The following is a 14,232-nucleotide window of genomic DNA, read 5'->3' as shown; positions in this document are numbered from 1 at the left end:
CTTAGCATCTGTAATTCACACATCTTTGGATCGTGAGAGAATCGTGGGATTCAATCCAGGATCTTCTTGCTGTGAGGAGACAGTGTTTCCCACTGAGACACTGGTGCTGCCCTTAATCACAGACATAAGACACACTTTGACTATTTCTGTCAGACGTCTACAGAAGCTCTTACTGAGAATTAACAGAGCTTTAGATGTTGATGTTTCTTTTGAAGTCACCATTGTGGTGGGAAGCGTTTGCTTTAGTTGGGCTCTTGGTCCCTGTTTTTATGTTAGCTTTTCTTTGGCTGATGTAATTGTGTGTGTGAAACACAATAGTTTAGATAAAGTGACATTAGTTGTTGTCAGCTCATTGTTGATGACTAAACTTTTGGAAAGTGAGCATCTGATGTTTTTTTTATAGTTTTGTGTGCTTGTTTGGCAAATAGTCATTTATTATAACCACTATAAGCTTGTGAACCCACTGTATTGGCACCAATACCATCAAAATTATAATTTATCCTGATGTGGAGGTATACGAGGACTTTAATTTTGAAAGGGGTTTTGTGAAAAAGTGTGTGCGTGAGAGAGGGGAGGAGCTACACGTGCGGGAGAAAAGATACGGCGAGAAGGGAAAGAGAAAAGTTTTAGTTTTTCTCGTGACTTCTTGGACTCTACGTGAACAGCATTTTTACAAGTTTCTAGGTGAGCTGATGAGAAGCTGGACCGAGCTTGTGCTGTTGTGAGTTTCAGCCGAGCGTGATCGCTGGTGCTGAAGAACTGAACTGCGCGTGTGTGTGTGTTATGAAGAGGGGCATTGCTCGTCGTGCTGGCTGAGACGGTCCGACGGCCCGAGTGTTTGTCTCCGATTAAAGGGAGCTGAGGTACCGTGAGTTTTCTCCACTGTTTGTTGAACTACAGTTGACATCCGGAAGAAAATACACGGACATTATTTTTGCTGTGGAATAACGCTGATGCAGATCGAGTGATTTTTGCCTCTGTTGTTTCGAGAAAAATCCTCGCTCGCCATTTTTGACACATTAGCGCCGCTGTGTGGATGCAAACGGCATTGCGAAATCTTTGAAAATCTTCACTGACAGTATTTTTCTTCCCATTGTGAGTATTTCAGCTATTGGCCCTGAAAACTATTTTCTTCCTTTCTATATTTTTCTCTAAAAATCCTTTTTTGGACACTTTGCAGTGAAATTCATTTTAAGATTTGGAAGTTTTTTTTAAAATAAACTTTCTGCATAAATCTGCATACACTTTTTGAACTGGTAACAGTTTTGTTTTGAGCGATTACGGTACGTGTTTTTTTGTGGAAAAGGACTGCCTCGTATATTGGAAGCACTCACGTGGATGATATATTTTTTGGGGGGATTCTCTCTGTTTTTCTTGTGTTCTGAAAAAAAGGAAAGAGACTTTCTGTTTTTGAACAGGTTGCAATTTGTTGATTCAATTACCCTGCCATATCTGGACACTCCAACTCCAGCTCAGTTCTACTTTGAGGTAAAAATGTAACCCTGGGTTGTGGATCTCACTCCGGTATGTGGACTGACATGAAAAATATCTGATGTGAATGTAAAGTCTATGTACTTTTGAGTGAACTGAGTACCATTTGAACATTCTATCAGAACTGTTGTTGTCTTCCTATTTCTGTTTGGTTTGAGCATAATTGAAGAAAAGAGACTGAACATTTACATTTATACATTTACATTTATACATTTACATTTATGCATTTAGCAGACGCTTTTATCCAAAGCGACTTACAACTTGGGGGTACAATAAGCGATTGGTCGTGAAGAGTCGAGTGAGCGCAACAAGTGCCTGAAATACTTAGTCCGTGTACATTTCTCAGTGTAGCACAGGCTAGAGTAGGGCGGGAAAGAGGAGGAAAAGAGGAAAGGAAAGTGTTTTTTTTTTGTTTTTGTTTTTTTTAGGAGGTTAAGTGCTCACAGAAGAGATGAGTTTTTAGTTGACTTTTGAATGTTGTCAATGAATCCGCATTTCGGATGGCGGTGGGCAGATCGTTCCACCAGCAGGGAACGTTGAATGAAAATGTTCTGGAAAGGGATTTTTTGCGAAGGCTTCTGGTGGGGGTGTGGCGACGTAGAATCGAGTCAAAGTATGCAGGAGCTGAGTGCGTGGTGGCTCTGTAGGCAAGCGTCAGCGACTTAAACTTGATGCGAGCAGCGAGTGGTAGCCAGTGCAGAGAGATGAAGAGTGGTGTGACGTGGGTCCTTTTGGGCTCGTTGAAGACCAGACGTGCCGCTGCATTCTGGATCATTCGAAGTGTTGGATCGCACAAGAGGGGAGACCAGCCAGAAGCGCATTGCAGTAGTCAAGTCTAGAAATAACCAGGGCCTGGACAAGAAGCTGTGTTGCGTGTTCTGTTAGGAACGGTCTGATCTTCCTGATGTTGTAGAGCGCAAGAGCGAGCTGTCTTAGCAATGTGATCTCTGAAGGACAACTGGTCATCAAATGTAACTCCAAGATTTCTGACTGATTTTGAAGGGGAGATCAGGGATGCACCTAGCTGGATGGTGAAGTCATGTTGCATAGTGGGACTGGCGGGAAAGATGAGGAACTCAGTCTTTGCCAGGTTGAGCTATAGGTGATTTTTACTCATCCATGCAGAGATGTCAGCCAGACAGCCGGAGATTCGTGCAGCTACTGTGGGGTCGTCTGGTTGGAATGAAAGGTAGAGCTGAGTGTCATCAGCATAGCAGTGATATGAGAAGCCATGTGCCTGTATGATGGGACCTAATGAAGTAGTGTAAATGGAGAAAAGGAGAGGTCCAAGCACTGAGCCCTGAGGAACCCCCGTGGTCAGTTGATGTGCTTGGGATTCCTCTCCTCTCCAGGCAACCTTGAAGGACCTACCTGTGAGATAAGATTCAAACCAATGGAGCAGAGTTCCTGTGATGCCCAGTGATGAGAGGGTGGACAGAAGGATTTGATGATTTACCGTGTCAAAGGCAGCAGATAGATCAAGGAGGACGAGGACTGATGATTTGGACTCGGCTTTAGCTATCCGCAGGGCTTCGGTGACCGACAGTAGTGCAGTCTCTGTGGAGTGGCCCCTTTTGAAACCGTATTGGTTAGAGTCCAGCTGGTTATACTGTGAGAGGAAGGATGAAACCTGGTTGAAAACAACTCGTTCAAGAGTTTTTGCTATGAATGGCAGGAGAGAGACAGGTCTGTAGTTATCTATGAGTGATGCGTTTAAAGTGGGTTTCTTAAGCAGTGGAGTTACCCGAGCCTGCTTGAAAGTAGTAGGGAAAGTGCCAGTGCAGAGCGATGTTTTGATGATGTGTGTGAGTGCAGGAAGGAGAGTAGGAGAGATGGCTTGAAGGAGGTGTGAGGGAATGGGATCGAGAGGAAAGGTGGTAGGATGGCTGGAGAGGAGAAGTTTAGATACTTCGGCCTCAGTGAGTGTGGAAAATGAGGAGAGAGTATGTTCGGTCGTGGGGGTGGCTGATCTAAAATCCACAGTGTGTGGGGGTGAGAACTGATTGCTGATAGTTGTTGTTTTGTTTGTGAAGAATTGTGCAAATTCGTCTGGAGATAGGGAGGTGGTGGGGGGTGGTGGAGGAGGACAGAGCAGAGAGTTGAATGTTCTGAATAGTGTGCGTGAGTTTGAGGTGCTGCTGATTTTGTTTTGGAAATAAGAATATTTAGCTGCGTGTACTTCATTCGAGAAGGATGAGAGCAAAGACTGATACTTAGCTAGATCAGATGGGTGATTTGATTTATGCCATTTCCTCTCTGCTGCCCTGAGTGTCGTCCGATGTTCACGAATAACATCAGATAACCAAGGGTTAGAGGGAGTAGCTCGTGCTGGCCTAAAAGAGAGAGGGCAGATATCGTCTAGACATGAAGTTAAAGTGGAGCATAGAGTGTCAGTTGCAGTGTTAACATCCATAGAAGAGAATTGTGTGGATGAGGGAAGGGAGGAAGAGACAGCAGAGGAAAGGTGAGAAGGAGAGAGTGAGCGCAGGTTTCGTCTGAAAGTAACCGGTGGAGGAACTGGTGGTGTGTGAGTAGTAAGTTGAAGATTAAATGTGATAAAAAAGTGATCTGAGATGTGTAGAGGTTTGACCAAGATATTGTCTGTAGAGCAGTTGCGTGTGTAAATGAGGTCCAGCTGGTTACCAGATTTGTGGGTATGTGACGTGATGAGGCAAAAGAGTGATGAACAAAAGAGTAAATCTGAACAAAGCTTTATTTCTTTTTGTTGTACATTTTGTTGTGTACATAAGTGAAGTGAAACAAGAGTTTATCTCATGACTTGTTTTTGTTTGTTTATTCTTTATTGAACATTTAGGTAAATAAGTCTAAGACTATTGTCTCCTTGGAGTAGGGGCATTCCTCCTGTCTTGTTGGCTGGTCGTCGGGAAAAGGAAAATTAACTTAATCAAACTCTGAGAAGCTACCGTGTACATTTTGAGTCTTGGAGCCTTCTCCTCGCCAGTCATCACTAAAAGAGAAAGACATAAACAAATCAAGACACAGAAAAAAAATACTTAGACAATAAGTATAGGAATTAATTGTACTAGGGGGTGGGGACCTAGATCCTGTCATTTTCCTAGTCGTCCAAGGTAGAGCAATAGAAAACACTTACCCCTACATTGTAGTGAAATTTCCCGCTACACTGAAGGATGATAAAACGGCATGAGTACACGTTTTGAGCAAATATTTCACATAGTCACACACAGATATCAAGATTTTGCATATGATTCACAACAACGGTGACTATCAAGCATGAGTTTTGTACTATGAAGCTACCCATCATGCTTGTTTTGATTGTCACCGTTGTGGTGAATCATATGCAAAATCTTGATGTCTGTGTGTGACTATTGTAACCAAGGGTGACCACTTTCCTGACCAAAAAACACGAATCTCACGAAAATAACTTATTTTATTTATACAAAAATAATTATAACAAACTGAATTTAATCAACACAGAAAAATACAACAAATAACAAAAAGTTAAATTCCCCCTTCAAAGATGTCAATGACCAACCAACCTTCCATAAACCCCAACACAATCCCAGCTTAAATCACACATAATTCGAAATAAAGAGAAAAACGAATTACATAAGTGTTCCCAAAAATCATATTACACCAAAGGAAAACCACTCAAAAGAAACTATAAATCAAACCAGGAAAACGTACACTCCACGGCAACCATAAATCTCATGCAAATGAATTAATGTGGTTTCAAAGCATCCATACGGTAGTATGGGTAAAAAGGTTGGCTGGCAATACGATGCTGGGAAATGGCATACAAACAAAAAAGAGCACCTCACTAGCCAGTCCAGTTCAGTACAAACATAATTTATCACTGCGCTGGAGTCAAACAGCGCGCACATACGGGGACTGGCTAGCTGAGGAAAATAAAACAAAAACAAACACAGGAGGAACAGCGATCAACTAAGCCTAATAAACAAACAAAAACACAAATTACTATACACCAAAAAAATACACACAATACATAGTTTTACTTTTTAATCCTAAAAAGAATAAAAACATTTACAGACACTATAAAAAACTTCTACAGTTCCCTGCCACACGGCCACCAACTCACGATCACATGAAAACGGGCGTGACTAACGGCATGCAAACCCACGCTCTCTGCATCTGCAGTGCACTAAAACATGATACCTCATTTTAGTAAACAAGGCTTTATGGATATGCATCCCATCGATTCACTCATCCTACCTGCTCACAAGACCATGTCCGCGCACACTCAGCCACAGCAGCACTGCCGGACAGCACAATGTTTGCATCTACGTTAAAAACACCTAATTTAATGTAACAATATTTAATAAGTGACAAAACAAATCGAGGTTCACTTCAGCCTACCTGCTCACCCAGACCGCATCCACGCAAAACCCGGAAGTGCTGCCAGACCACACGCGTCCACACAACAAATCGGACCCCGTCTCTAGATCTCCCTTCAGGTGCCTACTTAAAAACCCTCTCCCTACCTGGCCACGCCCATTAATTACATCAGTAACCACCTCACCGGCTACACTATGTAAAATATTTGATCAAAACGTTGTGTGCACATACTGCAAACCAACTTTTATTTATCATCCTTCAAGACAAAGGATCATTTTATTGCTATTGGTGCCAATACAGTAGATTCAAAAGCTTATATTGGATATAACAAATTACTATTTGCCAAAAAAGAACACAAAACTTAAAACACAACACTGAATGCTCGCTTTCTGATGATTTACTCATCAACAACACCTAATGTCACTTTGTCTTTGCTTTCTCAGCCACAACTATTGTGTTTCACACACACAGTTACAGCAACCAAAGAAAAGCTAACTTAAGTACAGGGACCAAGAGCCCAAATAAAGCAAACGCTTCCCACCACAATGGTGACTTCAAATTAACCATAAACATCAACATCTAAAGCTCTGTTAATTCTCAGTAAGAGCTTCTGTAGACGTCTGACAGAAATAGTCAAAGTGTGTCTTATGTCTGTGATTAAGGGCAGCTCCAGTGTCTCAGTGGGAAACACTGTCTCCTCACAGCAAGAAGATCCTGGATTGAATCCCACGATTCTCTCACCATCCAAAGATGTGTGAATTACAGATGCTAAGTTGTCTAAAGTGTCTAAAGGTGTGAGCTAAGTTTCTTTTATTTTCATGATTTCTGGACAAACACACACTGTCCGTGAGTTGCTTTGCAATTACAAATGGAAAATATGTCCACAATTTGAACTAGTTTTTAACCTTGAGGTTCCATGAACGTCTATATCGGACGTGCAGAACACGTCTAAAACAGACGTCATAAAAACTTTCATTCTGGCTCCTCAGTGGACGTCTCTTCAACGTACGCCTCTAGGGGCAAAGACATTGAAAAGACGTCTTTTGGACATAACTTTGCTCAGTGGGTTATGCCTCCAAATTGTGGAATTCTCTCCCATCTGACATCAGGGAAGCAAATTCATTAGTCAGTTTTAAAACTTCTTTAAACTTTTTATTTCAGGATTGCTTTTAATTGCTATTTATTTGTTGTTTATTTACTCAGTGTTTTTTTATTATTGTTGTGCTTGTTTGTGTTGTAAAGCACTTTGAGAAAGCAACTTTTAAAGGCGCTATACAAAATACATTTATTATTATTACTCTTGCAATTAAAATCAGAAACGATCTTCAGAGCATTTTTACTATTAGAGATTCTGAAACTTTCTCTTTTTAGGTCACATTTTCGTGCTTATGACTTTATCTTTCCCCCCAGTAGTTTATTGTATTACACTTATCTTATATCTTCTCAGCTGGTCAATACTCTGGTGAACTGAAGCAGTGCTGCGTTGATGGGATGAGGGATAATAAACTCAGCTACACCTGTGAACGAAGAGCCACCTACATCATAGATGGGCCAGAGTGTGTCGAGGCCTTCCTCCACTGCTGCAATGAGATGAGAACCCGCAAAAACACGAAGGCTGAAGAAGAGGAGATGATTCTGGCACGCAGTAAGTATAGTAACTGATTAAGATTTTCACTATCTTAATTATGTCATGCGGTAGAATACCATCATGATATCCAGACCACTGAACTAAGACCATCAGGGGAGCTGCTTTGCAGTTTGTTTTTTATGTGCATTATGGGCCAGTAGCCATTCTTATATTCTTATATTGGCATTTGTGCCTTTTCCGAATTTTGCACCTTGTGCTTTACATCTTAAGACGCTGACCAGTAAAGGAGGGCTAACTTATTTTCAGTTTGAAGAGGTTCTGTTTCATTATGTAGTAAATGGCAACTAATGCAATACTGGGTGAATATTTACTACACAGAAAAATCAACACTGCTCAGAGCACATCAGGGGGGTATTCCAGAAAGCAGGTTATGCGACATACCTTGGTATGTTTAAGAGTAAGTAAGCGGATAACCTCAACTTTCGGTTCCAAAAACGGAGGTAACTTTCAGGGTATGTAAGTAGCCATAGCAACTTACTCTCTGAACATAACCTGCTCCATACATCTTGAACTCTCGGTTGATTAACCCAAACCTTGCTTACTCAAGGTCCGGGAGTAAGTTCAGACAACCCAGATTATGATAACCATGAACACACAAGACATTCTCAACAGAGCAACGAATCAATGATTCACCATGGAAACAGACGTGAAGAAAAAGCATGCCATTCTACTTCCTCTTCTTCTTCCTCTAACATACTTAGTGCACATCGCCACCTATTGTCAGACGTATACAGAAGCTCTTATTGAGGTTTAGATGTCAATGATTTATTGAAAATAATAGTTTTGTTTGAAGTCACCATTATGGCAAATCAGTGTTCTTTAGTTGGGCTCTTGACCCTTGACTTGTCAGTATTTTTTCTCTCTGGCTGCTGTAACTGTTTGTCACAGTGAGAACAGCAAGAGAAAATTGATGATGACAAGTTGATGACAGATGATGTTGGCTTGTTCTTAATGATACAGTTGTTATCATCATATAGTGCCTTATTTGCTGAACTCCTGAGAGTCATTGATTATAGTAGACTTGTGACTCTACAGCAGGAGATCCAGCAGTGTTTTCATCAAATAAACTAAAAAAATTTTAACCCCTGTCACAATTTCCCAGCAAGCACAGCGATGTAGGCCCCACATGGGTTAGCCCAGATTAAATGAACACTCCTCAGTGTGCACACTATACAGACTGTTAAATGTAACGCTGAATCAGTGTTGGAGTTAATGAGATAATTAAGTGAGGATTGAGCATTAGTGAAGACACCTGATGTTAACAAGCAGAATAACTGACGGACAGAGAAACAACATCTACAACTGACTTTAGCCACAGCCTTAGATAAAAAAGAAGACATTAAGGCCCGGTTTCACAGACAGGGCTTATGCTGCCTTCACGTGCTATCGGAAATTTCCTAATTCCCACTTTAGAAGTCGTGATTACGAGCTTGTTGCATTCAAGTGCTTTGTTGTCGGAGTGAACAGGAATCATGGTGGACACCAGGTTATTCATGCCTATTTATTGGGAAAATCTTATTAAAACCAACATCATATGTAGTGTCCCATGCACCGACAACCATATAAACATTCCAGATAGTCCGCTCTCTGCTGATTCTGTAATTTCAGTCAAATGCAGGCTATTTTCGCTGTGTACCAAACATACAATACGCTTCATATGATTACTCTTACATGTAAATATGTACTACATTAATGTCAAGATAAGACGACCAAGCTGTTTTGGAAAAAAAAACAATAAAACCACACCTGCCACAGCAGTAGTTCTCCCCGCCACAATGTTTAAAGCTTATGACACGCCCATCTCGGGAATTGGGGTATCAAAATTATTTCCGAACTTCCCAGTGGTAAACACGACATCAGAGGGCGTTCATGTGCAATTTTTACCTAGGAAACTCGTATTTACGATAATTCCGATAGCACGTGAAGGCAGCATTAGACTAAGCCAGGATTAGGCCTTAGTTCAATTAGGACATTTAAGTAACTTTTATAAACATGCCCAAGAAAAAAACATTACTGGTGTGCATCTTGAGACAAAACAATGCCACTGACATATTTTAAGATTTGTCAGTGCAAGATTCTTTCAGTTAAAATAGCTCAAACATGCATTTTAGTCTAGGACTAGCTTAAGCATTGTCTGTGAAACCGGGGGTAAATCTCTGAAGATCTCAGCAGAGGAGGATTAAACAACTCCACAATCAGCATTACCAGCTTCACACATTACTAACCAGACTTTATTTCTGTCAGACATCTACAGAAGCTATTATTGAGAATTAACAGAGGATTAGATGTTGATGATTAATTAAAAATAATAATAATTTTGTCACCATTATAGTCATCAGTATTTGCTTTAGTTTGGCTCTTGACCCTTGACTTTTTTAACATAAAGTTTTCTCTGGCTGCTGTTACTGTTTGTTACGGTGAAAACCATTCATGATGACAAGTTGATGACAGATGATGTTGACTTGTTGTTGATGATACAGATGTTTTCATCATATAATGACCTTATTTGCTGATCTCCTGAGAGTCATTGATTATAGCAGTCTTAAAACTCATTAATGGCTCCCAGAATGCATTGCGCCATGAAGCATGTCACCATTGTTGAGATTCATAGGCAGATACTTGATGTCTGTGTGTGAGTTAAATCTCTGGAAGTTTCTGAATCTTTTTCAGCTTTTCTGATTGAAACTGTGCTGGATCTCTTCAAGAATCACAATAAAACAAAGTTAATAGGATAGTGTTCATACCATGTCATAAGATCAGTGAATGAAGTCACTACACAATGATCATATTCTTATCATCAAGAAGCCGATTGTGTTTTTTCTTGATTTTCTCTGCTATAACAAACTCAGTTACAACAGCCAGAGAAACACAAACATTAATAAAACAATTAATGTTAGTGTGTTCTTGTTTGGCAAATGCTAATTTGTTTATAGCCACTATATCCTTGTGAATCTGATGTATCGGGAACAATAGCAATAAAAAAATCACTTATCCGGAAAGATAAAAAACAGCATGTGCACATTGTTTTGAGAAAATATTTCACATAGTCACACGCAGACATCAAGATTTTGCATATGATTCACAACAACGGTGACAATCAAGCATGAGTTTTGTACTTTGAAGCTACCCATCATGCATTGCAGCATTAAGTTTTTTTGTTTTGATTGTCACCGTTGTTGTGAATCATAGGCAAAATCTCGATATCTGTGTTTGACTATGTGAAATATTTTCTCAAAACAATGTGCACATGCAGTTTTTTGTTCATCTTTCCAGATAAGTGATTTGTTTATTGCTATTGGTGTCAATTCCTCAGATTCACAAAGTTATTGAGGCTATTAACAAATGATTATTTGCCAAACAAGAACATAAAACTCAAAAGCACAACATCAGATTCTAGACTTCTGATGATTTAGTCATCAACAAGAAGCTGACAACACCTGAAGTCACTTTATCTTTGCTTTCTTAGCCACAACTATTGTGTTTCACACACACACAGTTCCAGCTGCCAAAGAAAAGCTAACACAAACACGGGGACCAAGACCCCAAATAAAGCAAACGCTTCCCACCACAATGGTGACTTCAAATGAAACATAAACATCAACATCTAAAGCTCTGTTAATTCTCAGTAAGAGCTTCTGTAGACGTCTGACAGAAATAGTCAAAGTGTGTCTTATGTCTGTGATTAAGGGCAGCACCAGTGTCTCAGTGGGAAACACTGTCTCCTCACAGCAAGAAGATCCTGGATTGAATCCCACGATTCTCTCACCATCCAAAGATGTGTGAATTACAGATGATAAGTTGTTTAAAGTGTCTAAAGGTGTGAGCTAAGTTTCTTTTATTTTCATCATTTCTGGACAAACACACACGGTCTGTGAGTTGCTTTGCAATTACAAATGGAAAATATGTCCACAATGAGCACATTTGAACTAGTTTTTAACCTTGAGGTTCCATGAACGTCTATATTGGACGTGCAGAACACGTCAAAAACAGACGTCATAAAAACTTTCATTCTGGCTCCTCAGTGGACGTCTTTTCAACGTACGCCTCTAGGGGCAAAGACATTGAAAAGACGTCTTTTGGACATAACTTTGCTCAGTGGGACCATAATCTTTTTTTGTTTTTCTCCTTTTTGCTGCAAATCAGCGCACTGACAATTTGGATAGCAAGTTTCTGAACTGCAGTCTATATTTTTAATAACAATTCCAGTCTTGCGCGAGAACTCTGGTCTGACGCACGTGTGATCTCGTGTTGTTTCCTTCTCACTTCTTGCATGTGTTTGGTTGTGAAACGTAGTTCGCGGACGGGACAGAGCTGTCAGCGATTTTTCCTCTTCTACAGTCATGCAGTGTGAAACCCCCTGACGCCGATCCATCGTGCAGTGTGAACACAGCAGTGACTGAATGCTACCCAAGATAGACATGCAGTGTGAAAAGAACTGTGATCCGACGAGTTTGAAAATCGTGCAGTCTGAACTAGGCTTAAAGCTGGGGCTGAAGTCAGTTGTAGTTCTTGTGTTTCTCTGTCGGTCAGTGATTCTTAACATCAGGTGTTCATAATTAATGCCCAATCATCACTTAATTAATCACTTAATTATATCATTAACTCCAACATTGATTCAGTTTTACACTTAACAGTCTGCAGTGTGCACACTGAGCAGTGTTCATTTAATCTGGGCTACAAAATTGTACCTCCACTGTACTTTTTTACTTTTAGTGCATGCAGCACCATCGCGCATATGCGGTTAAAAGCTCAGAATCGATTTTCAAATTCACAAAAGCACTTCAGAATCACTGGAGAGAAAATCAAGCTGCATACATTTTTTTGTCAATTTTGCTCTATTCTGTCACATTTTTATCTGTTACAACAGGTGATGATGATGAAGACTATTATACAGACTCTGATGATATTGTGTCTCGTACGCAGTTCCCTGAGAGTTGGCTCTGGGAGGAGATTGATCTGTGTGAGGATTGGTGAGTAGGAGACTGTCTGATGGTAAACAACCATTAGAAGAGTACTTTAACAGTTTTTGTTGTATTTTCCTCATATTCCAGTTCAGCATTAGTCACAGATAAAGTGATCCACCTGAAAGAGTCTATTACTACCTGGCAGATCTTGGCTGTCAGTCTGTCACCAACTCTTGGTAAGATGAAGCTTTGAACAAAGAATACACAGGGCCAGATTTACTAAACAGGGCAAAATACCGTGAGAGCACAAGTCCAAAAAAAGCTCAGATGGGAGTGTAAAGTTCAGCACGTGATCTACTAACGACGCAGATGCGCAAATTCAAGAACACAGTTTTCATTTAGAATAATTTGTTACATTTACATAGTGCTTTTCTAATCTCCTCAACCACCACCAATGTGCAGCACCACCTGGAGGATGAGACGGCAGCCATATTGTGCCAGAACGCCCACCACACACCAGCTGATTGGAGGAGAAGAACCACAGATGCAGCCAGATCATTTCTATAATGACTAACTACCAGTTAGTGTCTGGTTTAAGACGTGCCTTTTTTGGCCAGTAAATAATGGCACAAACACCAGTATGTTGACGAGCGCAAATCTTAGTAAATCACCTTGCATTATTTGTTTAAATACTCTCCTCCCATAAATTTTGCTCCTGAAAGGGAAACTCCTACAAATAAATATGCAATAATATCAGCTGCAAAACTAACGGTGTTCACACCTTTTCAGTGCTAATTTATCACTGGGTGTCTTTAGTAAATCCTGACTGTCATTTTTTTAACGGCAATGGAGGGTTTGCGCTGACGCAAGCTGTTAGTAGCCTAAATCTGGCCCATGATCTGAAAAATGTAATCATCATCATCATCCAGGATCTGCTGCTTTAAACCCTTCTGTGTGTCTGTGTTCCTCCTCAAAGGCATTTGTGTGGCAGAACCTGAGGAGATTGTCGTTTTTAAACCCTTTTTCATTGACCTCAAGATCCCTTATTCAGCTGTACGCGGAGAACAACTGGAAATCAAGGCCGTTATTCACAACTACACACCAAAGAATCTGAAGAAGGTAGATCTGATTTGATATTAAAAATCCAGATTTTATGGTATACATTAAAGGGGTCATGAACTGAGAAATCAACTTTTACTTGAACTGTTGATGTATAAAAGGTAATCGTACTATAAGAATATCCTGTAAGTTTTGGAACTGAAAAGTTCCTTGTTATTCAAATAAATGTTTTTTTGACAGCTGGCTCATCAAAAGAGGGACCTGCGAATTTGCTTCCCTGTGATGTTAGAAATGCCGCCTCAATAGAAGAAGCTCAATGCCTAATTCTGTTTGTCTGGCTATCACCAGACCAAGCTCAATTTAAGATTGAACATTGGTCTGGGGAGTCTGCTCTGTATTTTCTAATGCACACGCGAGCATAAACGTGCATAAATTAAATGACTCTGTACGCAATTGGATAGTTCTTCAACCAATCAGATATCAAGAGACGTGATCAATGGGCAACGACCCATCGCTTCTCTATCCGTCATCATGATAATCCCTCCAATAGGGCCAGGTGGATAAGCCAGTCTGTGATTGGTTCCTGCAAAAATGTAACAGAAGCAGTAGAAATTAATGTACTGGTTTCCAGACTGAGTTGCTGGGCGAAATAGGCCCGTCCACCGATTTGTGCATCCCCGGTGTTGAATTAACTGCTCGATGTTCATATGGGAACCACCAGCAGGGTGTTAAAGTAACACTGAAGCAGTGTTAGAGTTAAAGGGATGGTTCACCCAAAAATGATAATTCAGTCAT

At 40.4% G+C, this 14,232-nt stretch overlaps 2 protein-coding genes across 3 annotated transcripts in view; both read left to right on the top strand.

Moving 5' to 3' along the window:
- Positions 1-14,232, top strand: part of LOC307122967 (uncharacterized protein) — a 158,576-nt gene that overhangs the window by 33,976 nt on the left and 110,368 nt on the right. The gene's annotated exons all lie outside the window — the stretch shown is intronic.
- The window catches only part of LOC307122952 (complement C3-like), a 119,895-nt gene that overhangs the window by 29,029 nt on the left and 76,634 nt on the right, over positions 1-14,232 (top strand). For both annotated transcript variants that reach the window (XR_013816112.1, XM_079811297.1), the window contains exons 17-20: positions 7,274-7,471; positions 12,342-12,444; positions 12,526-12,614; positions 13,355-13,497. Coding sequence is in view for 1 of the 2 variants with exons in the window: in XM_079811297.1 (XP_079667423.1) it covers positions 7,274-7,471; positions 12,342-12,444; positions 12,526-12,614; positions 13,355-13,497 (533 nt within the window). In the remaining variant the exon portion in view is untranslated. The remainder of the gene's footprint in view (positions 1-7,273; positions 7,472-12,341; positions 12,445-12,525; positions 12,615-13,354; positions 13,498-14,232) is intronic.

The sequence above is a fragment of the Gobio gobio genome (assembly GCF_949357685.1).
Source record: "Gobio gobio genome assembly, chromosome: 3".
Taxonomy (NCBI): domain Eukaryota; kingdom Metazoa; phylum Chordata; class Actinopteri; order Cypriniformes; family Gobionidae; genus Gobio; species Gobio gobio.
This window is presented reverse-complemented; position numbering and strand designations above follow the sequence as displayed.